The sequence below is a fragment of the Lipophrys pholis genome (genome assembly GCF_963383615.2).
Source record: "Lipophrys pholis genome assembly, chromosome: 13".
Taxonomy (NCBI): domain Eukaryota; kingdom Metazoa; phylum Chordata; class Actinopteri; order Blenniiformes; family Blenniidae; genus Lipophrys; species Lipophrys pholis.
Window position 1 is genome coordinate 2,336,210 of NC_137632.1, and position 22,312 is coordinate 2,358,521.

General features: G+C 44.2%; 1 protein-coding gene across 2 annotated transcripts; it reads left to right on the forward strand.

Annotated features, from left to right (window-relative positions):
• The first annotated feature begins 1,883 nt into the window (after window positions 1-1,883).
• Window positions 1,884-19,375, forward strand: ankrd50l (ankyrin repeat domain 50-like). 2 transcript variants are annotated; one of them, XM_080478881.1, is made up of 5 exons: window positions 1,884-2,082; window positions 2,172-2,900; window positions 11,635-11,849; window positions 14,093-17,645; window positions 18,672-19,375. In XM_080478881.1, the coding sequence occupies exons 2-4, from the start codon at window positions 2,485-2,487 to the stop codon at window positions 17,638-17,640; spliced, it is 4,179 nt and encodes a 1,392-aa protein (XP_080335007.1). In that variant the 5' UTR covers window positions 1,884-2,082; window positions 2,172-2,484; the 3' UTR covers window positions 17,641-17,645; window positions 18,672-19,375. The 2 variants fall into 2 exon arrangements, with proteins under 2 accessions (XP_080335007.1, XP_080335008.1); XM_080478882.1 differs by having other exon boundaries at window positions 1,888-2,082; window positions 2,177-2,900.
• Window positions 19,376-22,312: the final 2,937 nt, after the last annotated feature.

The window sequence follows — 22,312 nt, forward strand, 5'->3', positions numbered from 1 at the left end:
TTTGACTTTCTTTGCGTGGATCTTTTGAAGGCTTCAAGCCATCCATTCCTCCTTCATTCTTTTCTCTTTATGTATGAAAATGCCAGCAGCTTCTTAAGATACTTTTTCACATGACGTGAAATATGAAGTTTGCTCTCATCATGCAGTTGGAAAGAATATAGAGGGTGAGACAGCTTGTAAAACCCAAAAAATTACATAATTACTATAATTCTCCAAAGGTATTTGCTAATAACAGCAGCAGCGTTTCTTAATTTAAAGTTGCCTTCCCAAGTTGTTCAGGAGCTTTAATTTGTCAAGAACTTTCTCAGAGGTAAAGCTTCCTTTCATGGTGTTCTCTGGAGGTTCATGGTGCCGTTCAGGTTATTTAGTTTGAGAACAATGTTGCTCATTTATGTGTTGTGTTTTCATGTTCTCCCTGTGTGGATTTTCTCCACAATCCTGTGCAAGATGTACTGTGACAGTGTAAAGGAAATAGATCCAGTTCATACAAATCTTCTCCAGCTTTCTCTGCCCCTGCAAAGTTGCATAAATCTGGTATAGAAGATAGATGATTGGGTTCATGAGGGTTTAGCGGGTCAGTTAGTTCTTTATGAATAAATGAAAATGGTAAAAATCCCCACAGTTGACAATAAAAAGTGAATTTGTGAGACAGAAAAACATTGTGAAACACCCAAAACATTTCCTGGAGTAGTGATGGACCCCATGAATGAGAGTAACTAGTCTCAATATCAATAAATAGAAGCATTGCTTTGGACAATAACAGCGCGAGAGAGGTGGTTGTTGTTTACTTGGTAGAAGATAATATCTTCCAATCACAAGATTTACAGTATGATTCTCATCTCCGCGGGTCCATGTGGTTAGAGTTAGTCTTTGACTAACCTCAGCGTGCTGTCACTCACTGATGTTGAGTGTAAATGGGTGAATGACCGACCAGCTAAAGGCCGCTACGCACTGTGCGACTTTCAGCCGTCCCGGACCAACAATAGCGATCATGACAGAATCGTGGTGATTCTGATGTCTTTGGTCTTGGCTTTAAATCGGTGGTCCTACCTCACCCTGTGAGACCGGTTCAAGGACCACAGACAACCTGCAATAAACTTCAGACTGTCAGATATTTGGATGGTGACGGCTGCTGCGACCTGTTTGGTACGTCTACACGTAGCGTGTTTTGTTGGAAAATGAAAGACCATGACCGCAGACGCTAACATAAGATGCTAGTAGATGCTAACAAGTACTTACTTCAATCTCCCTTTGCAAAATCTTCATCCCAAGTTGGCCTCTCTTTCTGAGCCACGACCGCGTCCATACTCTCCTCCTCCTCCTTTTTGGAGCACTTCTCTCCAAACACATAAATGCCACAGCGTTGAGGGCTCCGTCCATGCTTCATGATTGTGACGCGTTATTGTTGTGCAATCACGTCGACTCAGCTTGCGTTCAATCTGCACACAGCAAACTTCAAGTCGAGGTCTAAAGTTGATTAGATTTGTGTTTTACAGTGCAGCGAGCTGTGAACTTAGATTTAATAGAATCACAGTCTGTAGGAGCCTAAAGGCATGTTGACACTGCTGAAGCAACAAAAGAGCCACATGTGAGCAAATCTATTTACCACAATGTCCTAAAGAGGAATTTCAACCAAACAAAACCATCATGATTCACCTCTGCATGGACGAATAACCTGAAGCTAAAGTCTGAGGTTGCCCGGCGCCTGAACCTTGACCCCAGGTAACCCCTCCCACCTGTTAGCTGTGGATTCACTCACAGCCACACGAGTGCTCCCTCCCCTCGCCGGCTGCTCCAGTTCATGTCTTGACATGCCGAGACGCACAGGGGAGGGTGGAGACGAAAAAAAAAAAAACTAGAAAAACCAGAGAGCATGACAGACCGAGAGACAGAGCGAGAGAGCAGGCTGGTGTGACGAATGAACAGAGGGAAGGCGGAGATCCGAGAGTGTGAGGAAGGAGAGAGGAATTTAAAGCTCAGGCTGCAGTACGGGGATCGATGCTCGGAGGGAAAATAAGGACAGAAACTGAAAGCCTGAAGCCGTAAAGAGGAATCCAGAGGGAAGACAAAGGCAGGGGAAGGGTGAGATACAGTATCATTAAATCTGTGAAAGGCATGCTGGCAGTTTCTCGCTCCACTCACTATTTCTCCTTCTTTCTGATCTCTGACAGAGCAGCTCCACACTTTCCAGGAGGAGTGTGGATATCGTGATGTTTCAGACCCAGCAACAAAAGGATCAAGATGAATGAAGTGAAAGAAGAGATGCATCTCTAGCCGACTTAATCTCCTTCTGACTCCAGGTTGTCGCCTGAACACCTACAAGGAAAAGACACCTACTGATAATAATTATCACCCAGTGCAGGAAGCGCCTGGAGCTGTCACCGAGCAGCCGCCGCTCAACCTACACGCTGGAGTAAAATTCCTGGAGGAGCATGGGATGTGGAGTTCACACCGCTGACTGGCTCCCCACACCCCCAGGGACAAATGAGTAACGGGGGATTTGGCTGCAGCTCCAGCTTGCTCCAGGGCCGGCGCTTCTTTTGCCGGGAATGGGCCCTGGAGAAGCTGCGCCGCTGCCTGGATGCCCGATCGGCGCCGGGGCTGCTGGTGACGGGCGGCGCCGGCGCTGGGAAGACGGCCCTGTGCACCGAGGTGGTGTGGCCCACCTCGAAGGCAGGGTCGGCGGCAGGGTTGGCGCGGCGATGCCTGGCCTCTCACTTCTGCCAGAGGGAGGACCAGAGGAGCACAGTGCGGTGGAGGTTTGTCCTGAGCCTGGTGGAGCAGCTGAGGGCATCACCTCTACTCTCTCCTGGGTACGAAGAGAGCCTCAGCAGCCCCTCTGTGTCGTCCACTCTGGAGCCTCTCGCCTGTCAGAAAGACCCCGAGGACACCTTCAAGAGGTTTGTGTGATGATTTCTTTCTGTTTTACTCCACAAGTTGCTCAAAGTACAGATGCAATAGCAAGTTTTGACATGATGGATCTGAAAAGGATGTTGTACTGACTCAAGGGGATTTTTCTGCACAGCAGTTCTTGCCAGATGCCAGGCAGAGCAAAGTTGCCAGTAACATTGAAAGATATCCAGAAGCTCAGCGTGTGCGTGCATGTTGGAGTCAATTGACAGTATGTGTGGGATCACAATTCATAGAGCGGACCGTGCTGATGGAAGCAGAACCGAATGACACGTGAGGCATTTCTGTGGGAAAAAGTGGTTTCTCAGCATCACATGAGTACAAACAGCTCAGGTCGAATCCTGCACTGCAACTTTTTCTTGTTGTGTAAACGCTGCATTTCAGCAGTCTGCAGTTGTCACCACAAACTCTAAATATAGCTGTTTACATATGACATAGAGGTGACAGCTCCGTACTTGAAAGATTTAATCCACTTTTATCTTAAAAAGCTGATTGGTTTAAAAGCAGTTGGTGCTGTTGGTTTGGGGAGCGGGGCTTAGCCAAAGGTCAATTGCCTGTGAATGTGTGCAGGCGGTTACGACTGTGTCAGTTGAGCAGGTCATCTGTAGTTTGGCAGTTTTATCTCCTCCTCCTCTTGCCCTCTACACAGATGGAGAAGTGTCTTGGGAAAGACACTGATCCTCAGATGGCTACCGCTGAACGTTGAGGATCTTGCATGGCATCTGCCGCCATTGGTATACCCCTGGCAGTGTAATTTAGTTCAAAGTTACTTTATTGACCATCTTGTGGTAAATCCTTCTCTTAATTCAACAATTGCTACTTTATTCATACTTGACCTGAGCTAAACAAAGTGGGAGCAGAAGGCTGCAGCAGTGCAGCACCGGGCTGTTGATTCATTCCAACCCGTAAGAATCCACTTTCCAACTCACTTCTGTGACATCCAGGCTTTGCAATGGTCTAAATTAGTCAAATCCATTTACTATATGTTGTCTATCCCTGTGATTGCCCTGTGATGTACTGGTGACCTGCCCAGAATAAACCTGTGCTCGTAAACAAGCAATAAAGAAACAAGAAAACTCTAAAACAGGAACTATTTCAGAGTTTGTCTGTTAGTTCAAAACCTAAAAAGATTCATTTTCAGCAACATAGCAAGAAGGAAAGAAGTTTTTCTTTTGATGATTTACAACCTTTCTTTTAAAGAATGGCCCCATGAGACCATCCATATTCATTGAAGAAAAACATGTTTTCATCACTTGCTTTTGGGTTTGCCCCAGCAGGTCATGTGATCCACATGTTTGGCACAAGTTTTTCGCCAGCTGCTCCTCCTGGCAGCCGAACCAGTTGGGGGGTTGAGTGTTCTTGCTCCGGGACCGACAGCAGTGACCTGGACGTCTGGTTACAAGCTTCCTTCCTTAGCCTTCAGGCCATCACTGCCCTCTATTTCCAATTCCTCTCAGCCTTTCTGGAGCTTGTGATAAAAAACTGTGACAACAAACAAAAACACTCTTCACAGTGAGAAGAGAAATATGTCACACAAGAGCAGCCTCTGCCCCTGTTATGAAAAAAAGATCCATTAACGCATGGAAGCGTCTCTGTTGCTCTGCTGCTCAGGCTGTCAGCGAAGTCAGAGTCTGGAGCATTAAGACCGTGTGACCTTCTTACAAGCTTATAGGAGGCTGGACAGTTACAGGATAAAGATGGCAGTAGCCCTCCTTCCTGGTGTTACATTTATTTCTTCACTCATAATGCAGCCCATTCACAGCGCACACAATGGGCTTCCAGTTTGAATGAATGCAACAGTGTTATTTACGACACAACATCCTTTCAGATAGGAGGAGGGGGGGAAAGGGAACAAAGAGGTGAAAAAGGCCTTCAGTATTCCTGTGACCATCCCAGCACCAGTCAGCGAGGTCACCTTCCTCTCCAGGACCTTAAAGCTCTCGACCGGTTTGTTTACTTTGCCATGAGTCTGAGCTCTTTTACGCTCCTCCTGTGTTTGCTCTGCGCCAGTGTGAAGTACCGAGCAGGATTCCACAGTCCCGTCAGACTGGCTCGCAGCCAGCAGCCGCTTGTGTTTGGAGCAGTTTTCAGGGAGAAGTGGCTGTGGGCGAAAACTCCGGCATGTGAGAACAGCCGTAGACAAACTGATGAAACATGGGCCTGAGTTGGCAGCGAAAAGGGCATCGGTGGAATGCATGCATTAAAAGCAGCCAGCAGCTCGCTGAAGTCAGCAGCCCAATGTCTCCTCGCTGATCTTTATATCTGCTCACAGTTTCACTTAGTGCAGAAAGTAAAATGTCATACCTTGACCTGCAGGTCTGCTCTATTTCATGATTTTTCTGGCTTATTAGAATTAGAATTAGAAGTGCATAAGAGGAGGAAGTAAGTTTTAAATTGCACTACTAGGACACCAGCTTGGAGTTACAATTACCGACATTTCTGTGAGCTTGTTACGAGTTGCTGCACATGAAAACAATTGCAGAGCTGCTGTCTCTCTCTTCTTGCATTTTGCTTGCATGTTTCCACGACAACGGAGCTTTTAGACCATGAAAAGGCAACTTTTGAGAACAGCTCCCAAGGTAGAACATTTCAAAGAAGCTTGGGCTCCGTCGCTGTGTAAACGGCAAAAGGTAGCACCAACATTTGGCCCAACATCCGAACTACATTGTTTTCAGTGTGTTTTACATTGCTGTGTTAATGGACACCAAAAAAGCAAGTAAAGTTTTCCGTTTTCACATTAAATCGTTGTCGTGTAAACAGGGCTGAAGAAATGAAGAAAGACAGTTTGAAGTTACTTCAATGTTTTGATTGTATTTTCAACAAATTGCCAGGCATTTTCAGGTGTTCCCATATTGCAATCTGAACATGAGGCCCTGTTTACACGACAACGTTTCCTGTGACAACACCTAATCAGTTATAAAAAACTGTTGTGTTTCCTCTGCAGCAGCGGACACAGAGACAACGATGTAGTTAGTCTGCCGGGCCACAGGAGGGCGCTGTTGCTTGATTTTGTAATGAAACTACACCGACGTGTGCAGAGAACAAAACACTATAAATCTGAAGAAAATGGAGAGAACCTGACATCCGTATGGACTGATGAGGAACCGGATGATATCAGGGAGAGTCTCAAATATTAAACTACTGATCTGGAGGATAAAACTAGAATATGGACCGCGAGTCAAACCCCTACGGGACGTACCACTACGGGTCGTACCACTACGGATCGTACCACCACGGGTCGGCCATGTTTGTTTACAACTGGATGATCAGGAGGGAGGGGAGGGAGGGAGAGAGGCTCAGTAAGAGGCTCTGTAGCCTCCATCAGTCTTTGCAGGAGGGAACAGTGACCATGAAAGAATCTTCCTCCTTGGGAGCCGAGATAAAAACTTCAGGGATACAGTGGATCAGAACACCGGTGTCGTGTAAACAGATCCCCCAAAAGGGAAGGAAGTTTTGCGGATACACTCGTATTCATTGTCCTGTAAACGAGGCCTAAGATTTACTTTCCAGTAAACAGGCCTGATTTCTCTCAGGTGTGAATGTGAGGATGTGTGACTGTCTGTCTCTCAGTGTTTGTCCTGTGATGGACCCTGCTGCTCACCATATAATTGTCTGGGATTGGCTGCAGACCCTGTGACTCTAAGGCCCGTTTACACTTGTTCTGATCCACTGGATCCATGAAGTTTTTATCTCGGCTCCCAAGGTAGAAAGATTCTTTCTCGGTCGCTATTTCCTCCTGCAGAGACTGATGGAGGCTATGGAGCCTCTTACCCCACATGCACATCAACAGCGTTCCCATGATAAATACTTCCTTCTGCTCATGCGCCAGTAAACCGTATAAGGTTCGTATTCAAGTTTTATGGTCCAGATCAGTAGTTTAATAGTTGAGACTCTCCCTGATATCATCCGATGCCTCATCAGTCCATACGGATGTCAGGTTCTCTCCATTTTAATGGAACGGACAGGGCCTAAGTTGTATAAAGTGGAACAGACGATGGATAGATACACATATTTGCAACATATAACAATGTTTTTGGCAATAAACCTTGTATAAAATCTAATTTGTTGAATGAATACATTCTTAAACTGTTGATATGTCCTGTTTCTTTATAGTTCGATTTTACAATCCACCCCAAAAAAATAAAAAAATAAAAGAGTCAACAGTACAGAAAAGCTGTTTGGCTTTGGCAGAGATTTTGCAAGCTCGTCATGGGTACAACCCCAGTACTCAACAGCATGAGACACATTGCCAATGAGCATTATCACAGTAAAGAAATAATCTTTTTCTCTGTGTAGTTTTAAATAAAAGCTGCAGGTGACAGACGCTGGCCTGTAAGAGCGCTGTAGTCATTGATCACCAACTATGAGCAGGTCAGAACAAATGTTAAGTGATTAAAGTGCTGGACTGGCTTTGTTGCAGCCCCATAATTACTGCAGGGTCCTCCCCAACATGTTTCCACTCAACAGGTCCAATTAAAGTGCAGCGTCAAAGGTCACCCACTGACACGCGTCCACGACCGTGTAATCTGGACGTAGCAGCAAAGCTCAAAGAACAATAAAAGGTTAATTACACTTCCTGCTCTCCTCTGAGGGTGTATCCATTCAGGGAGTGTTACCTTCTAAAGCATGTTTGATAAGCCTTTAGTAACAAAGCTGCATCTAGGCCATCTAATTCAATCTCCTTTGAACTGTAAGGAGTTCAAGCTGTCCTGTCACTGAAGTGATGAGGTGAGTCACACGTTTTGATGTGAGGTGTGAAAACGTCTTCCTCAGAACAAACTGGATTATTGTGTCTGGAATCATTCACACAGACTTGGATTTCTATTGTGTGAATCCTAAGCAGGCAAACATTTGTTACTTTATTCCAATTTAAGTAAAAGTGAGTGGTGATTGGTGTCAAACTGACGTTGCAATGGAAAATACAAAAACTACTTTTTAAACTTTTTTAGTAACTAAAAACAGCTAAAATAGCTAGAAATAGTTTCAAAAGTTAGAAAGGAAAACAGCCTCAATGACAAAAAGGAAAATAAATAGATGGATAGATAGATAGATAGATAGATAAAGAAAGAAAGGAATCAATAACTCAAAATGTTCACAACTGTTGAAAATAGCTGGAGTAACATAAAGAATAACAACTGTCATAAAAACCTCAAGAGGTCCAACAGTTAAAATGGAAAAAATGCTGAAACAACATATTTGTCGTCTGTCCATACGGATGTACTTGCTTATGTTTATAGCGTGTTCTGCACGTGTGTGTGGTTTCATTACAAAAACAGCCAACAGCACTCACTAGTGGCCAAACATGCTAAGTACATAGATTTCAGTGTTTCTGCTGTTTCTTTGTAAACGGACATCGTTTTTAAAACGTGTTTGCACTTCAAACATGAAAATGGCCTAAAACTAGCAACGAAAAGCAGAAGATCAAGGAACACGAGGGAATCTCTAACATGAAACAAACATCTGCACAGTGACGCCAAGAACCATGGAAACAGTTTTAAAACAGGCGTTGGGACGATGACGAGGCGTCTGCTCACATTTGAAGTAAAAGCATTCTCAACAGGAGTGTCAAACATGTGGTCCTGCTGACGGGTCCCATCGAGCCCCGGGACATTTCGCACCTCTCATCAGTTTTGCCAAATGAAGCACAGAGTGAAGTCGATTCTTTATTAGTTTAGTGACAAATGGGGGGCTGTTTTGGGAACGTTTCACTGTGTCTTTAACCAAGAGGCGTCGGTAAAAACGGCACATTGTTGAAAGTCACTTCAACTAGTTTGGGCTTTATAAAAGATAATTAAACTGAGAAGGTTTCAAACTCCAATGCACTAAAACGAAGGGGGTTTCTAGACGCTCCTGCACCGGACGCACTGCGCTGACTCACTGCTGTCTATCTAACTGTCTGCTGATTCGTTTATGATGAGTTTATTTGTGTTCAGATTAGCTGTGGGAGCGAGCGGTTGATGTGCTTCCGTCCCAGGAGGCGTGGCGAGCTCACAGCCTGCATCATTTGCCAAAATGGGATCATTAAAGATGACTCATGTCTTTGATGTTGAAGTTTCACAACCGATTACCTGCATGTGTGGATTTCTTTTCTGTGCTGAATGACGGTTATCAGGTAATGATGGATTCACACTTGTTTTAACCTCGATGAGATTCAGAGTTACAATGAAAGGATCAAATATTTATCCACTGCAGAAGTAATTCTCCATGATCACTTATAGATTATAACAGCATAATATGATAATTATATAATTATATAATAATATAATGGCAATAACAGACATTTTTAATACTATTTTGTGATTATCATGGGACAACAGGATCAGGAATTTATTTTGAAGACACCCAGTTTGAATATTAATGTATTCTGTGATTTTTTCTTTTAACTATAAGTTTTGAAATTCAGTTTGATTTCATCAGTTTCACTCTTTACAATAGATTTTTTATTACATATTAGATATGTTCTCTCAGACTGATGTTGAAAAGTCACACAAAGTAAAAAACACAAACATCTTGAAATATTCTTCAACACGACTGTTAAAATTCTCTATTCCTACATAACTTAATAAGTAAAGAACAACGGAAAGGTAGAACGACTACAGAAACAAAAGGAGTCCTTTACAAACATACAATTCTGTTTCTAACTCATATCCACGCACGCAATATTGTGTGAAAGTCAAAACTCCCTGTTTCTGCCTTATAAATAAACATTCCTCTAAAATAAATCCAGCCTGTCATTTCAGTTCAGAAAATAAATTAATTCATGGTTCAAAACTTTGATCAGAGTTGAATTATTATCGGTGTAACTGCGAATAATTAAGTTACTGTATCCATACAATAACAATAGTTTCGGACCCTGCTTAGAAAGACGTCTCAAGTAAAAACATTCTTGCGTTTTCCTTTCAGGAAAGTCTCACATTTACAAGACAACGATTTAGAAACCAAGTCCGTTTATGCAACAAAAGCCAGAACAATGAAAACAATGTCGTTTTAATGCTCGGCCACTCGTAGGTGCCACTTGTGAGGTTTGTCGTTTTTTGTGATCAAACAATACACATGACTGCAGAGAACATTACGCAGTAAACATGAACAATGTTTGAGAAGTTTGCATGTTCTTCCTGTGCATGCATGAGGTTTCTAGAAACTCAGAAGTTCATACGTAACATTAATCTTTACTTCTGGATTTAAAGAAACTCAGAGAAGAAGTTGAAATGTTACATTACATTACATTACATACCAAAAAAGTATTTTTATCACATATAGGCGTACTTCTACTTCTACTTGTAACTGTGCTTTGTGACCTTGTTTCTTTCAGTTGCTTATTTAGCGTTTGTTTGATTAATTCCTGAGCCTGTGCCAGAATAAACTGATCTTTGCTGGAACACTTGGAGAGCAGTGTTGTTTACAGCTCCCCGAGACCTCCTCAGTATCTTGTAAACACTTTAGCTGTTTTAATCTCAGTGGGGTTTTTTTCTTCTATACCATTGGAAATGGTCAGTGATCAGTTTTAGGGTTTTTTCATAAGATTTAAGAAACAGTTGTGTTTCTTTTTTTTTTTTGATGTCCGCAGATTATCTACACAACCGGTTGAAAAATAACCTGTTTGATGACTAAAGATGAGAAGACCTTCCTTAAACATAGGCCTTAACAGTAATAACAGCACACACACACACACACACACACACACACACACACACACACACACACACTGTGTTTGTGGCAGGATAAATGACTTCAGTCCAGCTTTGGTTTATTGCAGGCTGGTGTCACAGGTTAATGACTGTTTGTCACCTTTAAAAAGACTCTCAGACACTTTCAAGACCAAACCGAATCTCCTCTTGTGGAATGCAGCATCCATCCGTCCGTCCGTCCGTCCGTCCGTCTTTCCATCCATTAAAACACACAATGTTTGCGTATGTCATTGTGTCTGTGTGTGGTCTGTGTGAGTTCACCGACAGTGCCCACTCTCCACCCTTCCTTGTGGGGCGGAAAGTGAGACCCTGCAGTGTTTTATATGCACTCACTATGTTTTAAGATGTGGTTTTGGTTACATGAGATTCTATTGGTGTCAATGAGTGTGCCTCGCAAGTTGTGTGAGACAAATGTGTGTGTGTGTGTGTGTGTGTGTGTGTGTGTGTGTGTGTGTGTGTGTGTGTGTGTGTGTGTGTGTGTGTGTGTGTGTGTGTGTGTGTGTGTGTGTGTGTGTGTGTGTGTGTGTGTGTGTGTGTGTGTGTGTGTGTCTGGAGGGGGGCTTATTAAAAGCACCATTAACCTGAGTCACCATTAGATCGCAGCAGGGTGTGGGTGCTGACTGTGCTCTTTCAAAGGACAGCTCCTCTGTGACTCAGGGGGTTTGTGCCAAGTTTTACTGGTTTACAATGTGTTCTGATGCTTAATTACAGTGGGTACTGCAGTTTTTTTTGCTGTTTTAGTACTGTAATCATGCCTTTGTCTTCAGTGGTGAGCGCTGGAGAGACAATAGTGCCAGCCAGTTTGAACATTTTAAAATCATAGAGGCGTGTTGTGTTGGTTGTTTAAACAGTTGGCTTCAGAAAAATAAATCTTATCTTGTGCAGGTTTAGTAAATAATTTAAATGTTTCTGTCAATTTGTGAATTTTGTTGAAATATTTTGATCTTAATAAGACAGATGAGGAGAAAACAGAAGAAACTCGGAAAGTACTGTTCGTCATTCCTGGAATGTAAGTGTTCACTGTACGTCTCCTCAGAGCCGTGCTGGGGCCCCTGTTGGACCTCCCTCCCCCTGCCCAGACTCTCATGGTGGTGGTGGACTCTCTGGATGTGGACTATGGGTCTGGTGAAGGAGGCAGAGGACACGGCTCCATCGCGGAACTCCTCGCTGCCCATCAACACCTGCTGCCGGGCTGGCTGCTGCTGGTCTGCTCCGTCCGCCGCCACAAGGCCGTGTGCAAGATGTTCTCAGGTTCTGCTCTACAATTATATTAAGCCAACATGAAAGATGTTGGTTGTGTTTGACTGTCGATGACAATGGTGTTCAGACCCACTAAATACTTAACTTTTTGAAAAGGCTCCCAAGGTGGAAGTTTTTGAAAACGGTTCACCTCCATAGTCATGTAGACGGCGGAAACGCTGCTACTGCGCATGTGTACCACGGCCATAGTTCATAGTTCTTCTGCACATGCTCAGTAGACGGACAATAAGAACACTGGCGGCCTCCGTCGTGTCGTGACTCCCAGTCCATATTCTCCTGGAGTTGGTATTTGACAGTCACTGTAATAACAATCCTACTTGGTGGTCTGTCCACTAGAATGTTTGTGTTCTCCCTTGTCTGTGTGGTTCCATTAACAAGAAAAACAACAACAGCACCCACTAGTGGCCCAACATGCTAATTACATCATTTTCAGCATTTCTGTCACTTCCTTGTAATCGTTTTTCAAATGTTTGTTGTGAAAATAGACTTTTATGTCTTCTTTTACTTTTTATTTTATAATTTTTAAGTAAATTGCAAAAAACAACAACATAAACTACTTTTTTTTTTTAAGTTGAAATGCATTCTTATTCCTTTTTCCTTTCTTTTTTTTTTTTTTTTTTGATCCGTTGAGACTGGGATTTGACCTTAAATGCAGTCAATTTCTGCCATGTTTGTTGAAAATCTCCTTCCATAACTCTCAAGTGAAAAGTACATTTTCCCCTGCTGTATATTTCCTCCTCAGTGTCCAGCCATTGTCTTGGCGTTTGTGGGTCGCTCTTCAACCAGTTCCTTGTCAAAGATTTAAAACAATGCATTTTCACTTGAACTGTTGTGTAACTTACATTGGGCTTTAATATATTGTCTGTGGTGTCAAGAAGAGAATTCACTGCAACAAACAGCTATTTTCAAGTTGCTGCTAATTGGAAGAGTCAGTGGATAACATCATGTCAGTGGAGCGTCTCATTTTCCAATGAAGCCCACTTCATGGTTTCTTCTTTCATTAATGTGTGCCACTTTCTCGTGATGCATATAGAGGCATTTTTTTACTAATAAGTACTAATAAGCAATCTAAACATTAAAAATAATTTATGTAATCCAGTTAATTGATCAGAAATGGCATCAGCGTTCTTTGGTAACTATGGAAAAAGAAAATGTTTGACTACTTGAAACAGTAGAGCAATAGATCATTTATTTCTTAGGGTGTGAGGGGGCATCAGGCACGGTGTGAGGGGGCATCAGGGACTTCAGAGTCGAGATTAGAATTACACACGTCAAAGAAAACATAATAAAACACTTAATAATAAAAGAATAATAGAGAGGAGCACTTTATTGATCTTACACAGGAAATTGCTTTGTTTCAGCAGTACTCAAACCAACGCTCATTTCTGAACAATAACAATAAATTTAAAATATTCTAGATAATATTATGTACAAATTAAACACAATAGCTACTATAGCTTCTTAAAAGTCCTGATGCTGGCGACAGGAAAAACTTCAATCTGAGAAACGTAGCATGATTTGGAAAACTGCCACGTCATTTTATTCAACATTAAGTTTTAAGGGTTACTTTTTAAACCATATAAGTTAAATTTGAAGGTTATATTAATGAATATTAATGAATATGTGTACTAGTGTTTGGCTCGGGGTTCCAGAGCCCGTCCAATTCAATGTGAACTGTGAATAAATTATCCAACTTAAATCAATTTGAGGTTTATTTATGTTTAAATGATATTTCAGGTGAAAACGCATCATTTTTAAGTTTTGGTTTGAGATAAAGTTTTGTAAATGGCAGCAACACTGAAAACGATGTAATTAGCCTGCCAGGCCACGAGTTGGCGCTGTTGGTTGCTTTTGTATTGAAAGCACACACACGTGCGCACAGAGAATAATACACTATTGACATTGATGATGGCGAACATGGACATTGCTCCTACGGGTGACTCTCAACCAGAAAACTACCAAGTCCCAGGAGAATATTGACTGGGACACGTGACACTGTGGAGGCAAACATTGTTATTGTCCATGTACTTGTGTTCTTAAACAGGTAAAGGACACCCAAAACATAATGAAAGTTTTCCGTTTTCACTTGAAAACGTTGTATAAACTGGGCCCTCAAACACCTCTGCTGCATTGTTGTGTAAGGATGAGAATAGTGAAGAAGAGTTCAGAACCAAAATATAGTTCAAGAGGAATCAAGCCCAATATAAAGCTGTGAACTGTTCTCTATGTTGTAGGTTTCTGTAAACTGTGTCTGGATGATCTGCGGAAGCCCCCGGCGGTCCGTGATGTGCAGCAGTACATCCTCTGTCGGCTGGATGAAGAAGCGGCGCTTCGACGTCAGCTCACCCCCGACACGGCGGACATGCTCAACCTGCTGCACATCAAGAGTGGCGGCTGCATTCTCTTTCTGGAGCGTGTGCTGGACGGTGTTTCAGCAGCGCTGGTGGGTCTGCGTGAGATCCGAGACATCCCTGGTACTCTCAATGGCCTCTACCTGTGGTTGTGCCAGAGGTTGTTCCCCCGGGGGCTGTTCGCCTACGTCAGACCTCTTCTCAATGTCCTCCTGGCAGCAGCAAGGCCCCTCACATCCCAGCAGCTGTTCACAGCTATCTGGACTCAGGACACTTCGCTCAACTTTCAGGATTTCCAGAACAAACTGCGCACCCTGGCCCCTCTCCTGATTAATGGTCCTGGAGGTACCAAATTACTTTTTCATGCCAGCTTCACCGAGTGGCTGACTGACGTTAAGTACTGTACACAGAAGTACCTGTGCAGCCGAATCGACGGCCACAGCATGCTCGCCATGGCTCTAACGCTACAGGGACCCCAACTGGACATCGAGGACACTTTCCAGCTGGCTACACACTTGATTTGCTCAGGTCACCATAAAGATAAACCTTCATTATTAGCACTGTGGCTGCTTTGGACAGGTGTTCCTGCTCTGACTCACAGCTGCAGTGAAGCTGTCACCACATCCTTAACTCAGCTTCCTGCCCCAGTAAGTGAAGATGTCCCTCAGCTGCTACTAAGAAGTGGCCTTGTCTCTACTGACTGTTTTCTGGATGGAGACCCAAGCATTAGATTGCATCATCTAGGCGGAGAGGGAACTAAATCTCACCAGGCATTTGAAAAGGCACTGGCTGTGAAGAAGCTGCTGGACAGTGGAGTGTCTGTGAACCAGCCGGGATCTGCAGATGGACAGACGATGCTCGCTCGTGCAGCTCATGATGGTTCTTCGAATTTAGCAAAACTTCTTCTTTCACGTGGATCTGATCCACTGATCAGTGACCATCAGGGCCAAACACCACTGACTTTAGCTGCCAGGCAGGGTCACGTGGAAGTCTTGTCTGTGCTCTTAGAGTGGTCCAAGAGCCAAGCCCTGGAAACCGCCATACAGATGATGGAACATGTTGACAGTGAAGGCTGGACGGCATTGCGCTCAGCAGCTTGGGGAGGACACAATGAGGCTGTCCGCCAGCTGCTGGACGCAGGAGCTGATGTAGATGGATGTGACAGTGATGGTCGGACTGCCCTCCGAGCTGCTGCATGGGGGGGTCATGAGGAAATTGCTCAAACCTTGCTGGGCTACGGGGCAAAGGTCGACAAAGCTGATAGCAAAGGCCGCACACCGCTTATTGCTGCTGCCTATATGGGCCATCACGAGGCTGTGGAGATCTTACTGGACCACAATGCAGATGTAGACTTGGCTGATGGAGATGGACGCACGGCTCTGTCAGTTGCAGCCCTCTGTGTTCCTACTGCTGAAGGCGTCAAAGGCTTTGGTGAGGTTGCAAGTCGGTTACTGGAGCGTGGAGCAGATCCAGGCCACAGAGATCACGATGGAATGACACCACTGCTACTGGCAGCTTATGAGGGCCACGAAGACGTAGTGGAGCTTTTGTTAGAAGCTGGTGCTGATGTGGATGAAACTGCTGGGCCTGACGGCAGCGTCCCCGCTGCAGCGGCTGTTACCCCCCTGCTGGCAGCTGCAGCAATGGGTCACATGAGGACGGTATCACGGCTGCTTTTCTGGGGAGCAGCTGTGGACGCCATTGACTGCGAAGGCAGGACAGCGCTCTGCCTGGCAGCAGCACGAGGCAGCGTGGAGGTGGTCCGAGCCTTGCTGGATCGAGGCCTGGATGAGAACCACAAGGACGACCTGGGCTGGACTCCACTCCACGCTGCTGCTTGTGAAGGCCACCGGGCTGTTTGTGCTGCCTTGACAGAAAGCGGCAGCATGGCCCGCGTTGGAGAGATGGACATCGAAGGACGCACACCTCTCATACTGGCTGCCCAAGAAGGTCACTGGAGCACTGTTAGGTTGTTATTAGACAGACGTTCTCCCATCGACCACAGGGCGTATGACGGACACTCCGCACTGGGTGCCGCCCTCCTGGAGGGCCATGCTGATGTTGCAGAGCTGCTCATGAAGCGAGGAGCTGACACTGACGTCCGAGATGCAGAGGGACGACCTCTGCTCTACCTTTTGGTATTAGAGGGTCGCCTTGACATGGCTACCCTCGTCGTAGAGAAAGGGGGTGTGCCCTTGGAGTCCCGAGACTCTGAAGGACGCACAGCACTTCATGTAGCTTCCTGGCAGGGATGTGTTGAAATTGTGGAGCTACTTTTACAACATGGGGCAAACCCAAATGCACAAGATTTAGAGGGGAGGCCGCCAATGCATTCAGTGGCATGGACAGGGCATGTAAAGGTAGGACGTCGTCTCTTACAAGCAAACGGGGTTAACATACACCTTGCTTGCAATCAGGGGGCAACACCCCTGAGCATCGCAGCCCAGGAGGGACATACTAACATTGTTACAATGCTTCTAGAAAGAGGAGCTAATCCTGATCACATGGACAAATATGGCCGCAGTCCTGTGAAGGTGGCTGGGAAACATGGACACTTTAACATCGTCAGGCTCCTGGAAAGCTATGGAGCCAAGCCATACCTAGGTCCATTGCCTAACTCTAGTACTGTATCTCCTGCAAGACCTAAGATCTTCTACTCAGGCATTTCTGAGAGTAATGGAGGCAAAGCAACAGCTGCTACCTCCTCCTCTTCGGTATCCTCTCCCAGCTCCACTGCGGAGCGATTCCACTCCATGCAGAGCTCCCAAACCTCATCCACTTGCCACTCCCTGGCCACGGTGCAGACAGTGCCAGCCGACAGCCTCAGCTTCATTCAGCAGATCCAGCAGCATTCACTGCCACGCAGTCGTAGCCGTCCCTCCACCCTTCCTCCACCTGGGAGCTCGGGTGTGGGCAGCCTCCAAGGAAGCAGCCAGAGGCCTCCCAAAGGCAGCCCTCCTTCAGTCTGTAAAGTTACTGCCATGGTGCATCATCACCAACTGCCTCAGAAAGGTTTGTCATCCGGACTTGATGATCATGACAAGCATAATAGATTGAGCTCCAACCTAATGAAAGCAGATGTGACTGCTCACACTGGTGGAAAATGGCATTCAGTCATGGCTTCTCTCGGGATAACACCAGGGCAAGACTGTCCCATAGGTGGTAAAAACAGAGAGAGCCCCCCTCTGGGATACCCATACAGGCTACAAAGTCCACATCAAGGGGAGGCTTGGGATTCTGTCGCCAAGAAGAACATTTTGTCACCGGTTTGCTACGATTATACCGCTGTTCCACCCTGTAGTGCCTTGCCAGAAGATGTTATGATGACCATGACAACCACAGACCCACATCTTAATCTCAAACAGGCCATCAAACTGCGGTTTGAGGGTCCCACCAGTGCAGCCTTATACAAGAGAGAGACACCCCTGTGACTTCAGTAAGTGATCAAAAATAATCACATTATTTGTTGGACTGTGTAGGTCAATGCTCAAATAATCAACTTATCAAATAATTAATTTATCAACATTTAGGACTTATATATTAAGGGCTTACAAAGTAATACACATTATTCATTTAGTGTATTTGACATTGGTGTTGTTTGTGCTTGTGTCTGTTTTTAGCTGGCTCATCACTTTTGTCTGCAGACTTAATTAAAAGATCTTTTCTGTGGCCAGTTATCTCCTGGATTGTATTTTTGAGAATATGGACTGGGAGTCAAGCTACTCTAGAGCCCGCCACTGTTGTTATTGTCCATCTACTTGCGTATGTGCAGAAGAACTATCTACTACAGCTATGGTGCGAATGCGCAGAAGCAGCGCCTCGGAAAAGTTGCATTTTACCCCATTCCCACAGAGTCAGAGTATTTTTAAAAATCTGCTTTTGTCACCCTTCTTCACAGACACGGAGTCGGAGAGTTTCACAAAGTTATAGCTTTGGAGCCGAGGTTTTCAGTGACTTTGAGCAACGTTGTCATGTAAACAAACCCCAAAATGGAACAAAAATGTTAATTTTTCACTTGAAAACGTTCTTGTGTAAACGGGGCTTTAGTTAATCACCAGCAAAACATCTCCGAACTGAAAGAGCATGCAGGAGCATGCAGTCTAGCATAATGTATGCAGGAGTTTTATCAATCAGGCCTTCTAAAATAAGAAAAATGCAATTTACAAAGATGTAAAGCATTCACCTTATTCCAACTAACTTATCTGTGCAGTTGATCAGTCATATTCAATACAGTCATGGAGAAGTTCATAAATGTGACATTTCATGCTATTTCTATTATTGATGCATCAATTTGTGTGATTTTTGATTTTTGCATGTAAAAATGGTAAATGGACTTCACTTATATACTGTAGCACCTTACAGCTGCGTGAGCAGCCCCAAAGTGCTTTACATAGCCCATTCACACACCATTGGAGTGTAGTGAAGTCACAGAACTGAAAGTGTTTCAACCTCTCTGTTTCAGGTGGAGTTTTTTTTTTTTATCGGGACTTATTCTGTTCAGACGAGAGGAAGCGATGCTGATCTCCACCCTCTTCAGAGGAACAAACTGAATGACATGAAATGCGCACATTCCTGCCTTTCCGTTGCTTCTTTTGTGTGCAGAGTGGAGCTCTCACAGATAAGAGCATGCTTATCTATTGAAGTGTCTAGATAACAGTTGTTTTTTTTTAACTTGAACCTTATTTTTCTACACATTCCATCCTATTCCAGCACCACTTTTAACAGATAAAAAGACCTTTTGTTATTTTACCTTTATTTATTCTAACCCTTTGATGAGAGTTTTTATTAGCTTTAAAGAGAATGAAAAAAATGTTGGATTCTGTTTTTTGATTTCATCCCACATGATGTAAATAAGGTTGAGGAGTTTTAAGTCTGTGGCCTTGATGTTCTTGAGATATTTGCTATAAACTGTGGCACAGCCTACCAAAGCCTGACCCTGTGCGGGTTTATGATGCAGTACACACTGTAAAAGGTGGCCAAGTTTACTGAACCAGCTTGGCTCGTCTGAAGGAAGGAAAAAGAGCAGGAAAGAAATGAGGTTGGAAGTGGGAGGGTGTTGAATCCAAACGCCTCTGTGGATTAAAGATATTTCTAGTTCTCGCTCATTTTTCTTTACATTAATATTTAATTATGTTCATTAAATAAAATGGAAAGTGCTGCCATCAGATTGCCTGCTTTGTGTGGTTATTGTGTGTGTGTGTGTGTGTGTGTGTGTGTGTGTGTGTGTGTGTGTGTGTGTGTGTGTGTGTGTGTGTGTGTGTGTGTGTGTGTGTGTGTGTGTGTGTGTGTGTGTGTGTGTACTCTGGTTGGGTTTTATACACTTTCATGACTAAAATGTCATGGATGGGCTGTGATGTGGTTGCATCCTGCAGAGATGAAAGCCTGGCTCCAGGCTGAGTGGTGAGCACCTGGGATTATTAAACCAAACGCTTCTGGACACATCTGAAACTGAATAAAGGAGAGCAGCGAAGAGGTGGTTTGTCCTCCAGTTTCTGTGGTGCGTGTCATACCAGTTACATTTAGAAGTCTGTCTTTCTTCATCCCAGTTTCTGACGTATAAATCGATGTCGGCCTCAACTTTAAAGGACTTCTTTGTTTAGAATTGGGTTTGATGGATGAAAGTTTGGCTTCAGTCATTAATGTTTGTATTGGATCGCTCATTTCCTGTCAGAAAGCCATAATCTTCAAATTACAATAACGAATGCACAGTACTGTTTATTCCACAAACGTTTTGTGGTTAATTACTTTTAATATAGAATAACCAACAAGAGAAAGTAACAGCAGCAAAGTTAAATCAGCGAGTGGGAGGAAGATGCTTTATCGCAGGGATGTCAAACATGAGGCGTGTGTGACACAACCAGCCTGCAAGAGGCTCCAACCCAGACAAACAAACCACCGAGCAAATTCACTAGAGTTTTAAAGAAAACAATGATTTTATAATTTTTTTAAATAGCTTTCTTAAGAGTAGCAGACGCAACCCTGAGACCCGAGCTGAGATATTGGTGATGTTGCCATGAAAGTTGGCAAACAAACTTCTAAATATAAAGGAGAAGTTTTTCAGACATTTCATTGTATTTTGCACCAGAAGCGTTCATTAAAATTGGCTTTATGTTTATGAGATTGTTGCATTTTCAGTTTTAAGTGTTTGATTTTGTAAAACAAATAGACATTTTCCTCACGTAGACTCTGCACCACAACAAAGAAGAACCTTAAAGTTTAATAATAAAGGTTATTACAGCACTATTTTACCGGTCCGGCCCACTCAAAATGAAATGTTGCCCCTGAACTAACATGTCTTTGACACGTCTCTCTATAGTATAGAACTCCAGAAGTTAGCATTGCTAGGAAAAAATCAAGTAATTCTTGACACACCACAACCAAGATAAGCTGAAACAGAAATGCAGACAGAAAGGAGGTTAACAGTTAAGATGGTGCTGTAAAACACTGCAGGAGCAGCGGAAACGGGCGAGTTGATACTGACATGTTTACTCTTGAGTTCTTCCTTCTCTGATCAACAAGAGTTAAGAGAAACAATAGCTGTTAAGACCAGTTGTCCCAGTAGGCACGTCAGCAGCTCTGCAGCTCGTCAACCATGTTCATCAAAAGCAGAGGTGAGCAGTCAGGGGCAGCAGGGCACTGCTCGCCCTGTCAAAAAAGATTTTTCTGTTTTTTATGATTAAAAAGTGATTCAGGAATCAGTTAGGCTGCTTGTTCAATATGCAACTTTATCCAGAAAATGACTGGTTCTATTTTGTGGAGCTCAAATCTCCTACGTCCTCTAAACGCATCACAGCAGTAACTGCATTGCTCACCTCTGATGGAAGCTGGACGCTGCTATTGGGTTGAGTGACAGGATCACCAGCCAATCAGATTGTGATGTGTTATTGACAGAACACCCCAGGACAAGCAGAGTTTCTACTGCTGGTCCGGGTGACGTCATTGAAATGAGCTTCACTGACTGGCCCATGAGCAGGTGGTGATGATGCACTGTTATTATCTGATGTTCTGGAGGTGATGGCGGCGAATTTAACATCTAGATCACATGATACGATAGCGGACCTGCTTCTGGGCCTTTTTCAAGGTGCTCGTTTGAAGAAGAAATGGAAACTGTGAGTAGAAGAAGACTGAAGGCTTCGAGCAGCATTTTACAGAGGAAACTACCGCGACTACGACTGGGTGGCAGCGAGCTGGAGCTCAACAAGCTGTTCCGCTGGTCATGTTGACTCTTCAGTACAGCTCCAGAAGCTGTTCTGCTGGTCATGTTGACTCTTCAGTACAGCTCCAGATCATGGAATAGCAGTGGAAGCTGCAAGACAATGTGATGGCGATGCTGCTCAGTCTTGATGTGTTGTGGTTGTTGATCAGCTGTCACGTTGGTATTGATAAAGTACTGATGCATAATAGAGGCCTTACATTGGATTCGGATTGTGTTTTTACTGTAGGACATGATGTGCTGCTGCATTGGCTGTATCGACTATCGACATAGGCATATTTTTTTTTTGGGGGGGGGGGGGGGGGGGGGGTTGTTACTGCTGGCCCTGACTGAAACATCACCGCACTTTACCAATTAAAAGGAACAAGCTCATTGAATCGTAATTGTATTTGTGACTGTGTTTCTAAACTCGTGTTAATCAGTTCTTCGCACGTCACTGGAAAGACTGCTGGAGTTCCAGTATCGTGATCCACATCACTGCTGTTTCAGTACAGAGTCCATTTCTCCCCACTACATGATGTGAAGGCCTGAAATTCTTGCACTTGTACTTGTCGTGTTCAGAGGTGCTTTCATGTGTTTTAAGAGGCTGTGGCAAAAGGAAAAGAGCATCATGAAATGCTAATGCAGCCATGGAGATTTTCTGCAGCCTCACAGTGAGGAGCATCACTGTGTTTACCCACTGAGCAGGGAAGCAAACATCTTATATGTGATTGTCGTCTCTGGCAAACAGGTTTGAAGGGTAAACACCAGTTCTGAGCATCTGAGCAGAGACCTGAACAATAAACCATTACAAAGTCGTGCGCAGCATCCAGAATGTGTGGTAAGACGAACCGCGATTGGCTGCTCCAGGAGCAGACCACCAGCAGGATCACGAGGGTGTAGCAGCTCAG

What these genes read in the sequence shown, in the direction of transcription:
- ankrd50l (XM_080478881.1), top strand. Translation starts at nt 2,485, where the DNA reads ATGAGTAACGGGGGATTTGGCTGCAGCTCCAGCTTGCTCCAGGGCCGG. An exon ending in CCCGAGGACACCTTCAAGAG is followed by an intron (nt 2,901 to 11,634) that starts GTTTGTGTGATG and finishes ACGTCTCCTCAG; the next exon opens with AGCCGTGCTGGGGCCCCTGT. An exon ending in CGTGTGCAAGATGTTCTCAG is followed by an intron (nt 11,850 to 14,092) that starts GTTCTGCTCTAC and finishes TCTATGTTGTAG; the next exon opens with GTTTCTGTAAACTGTGTCTG.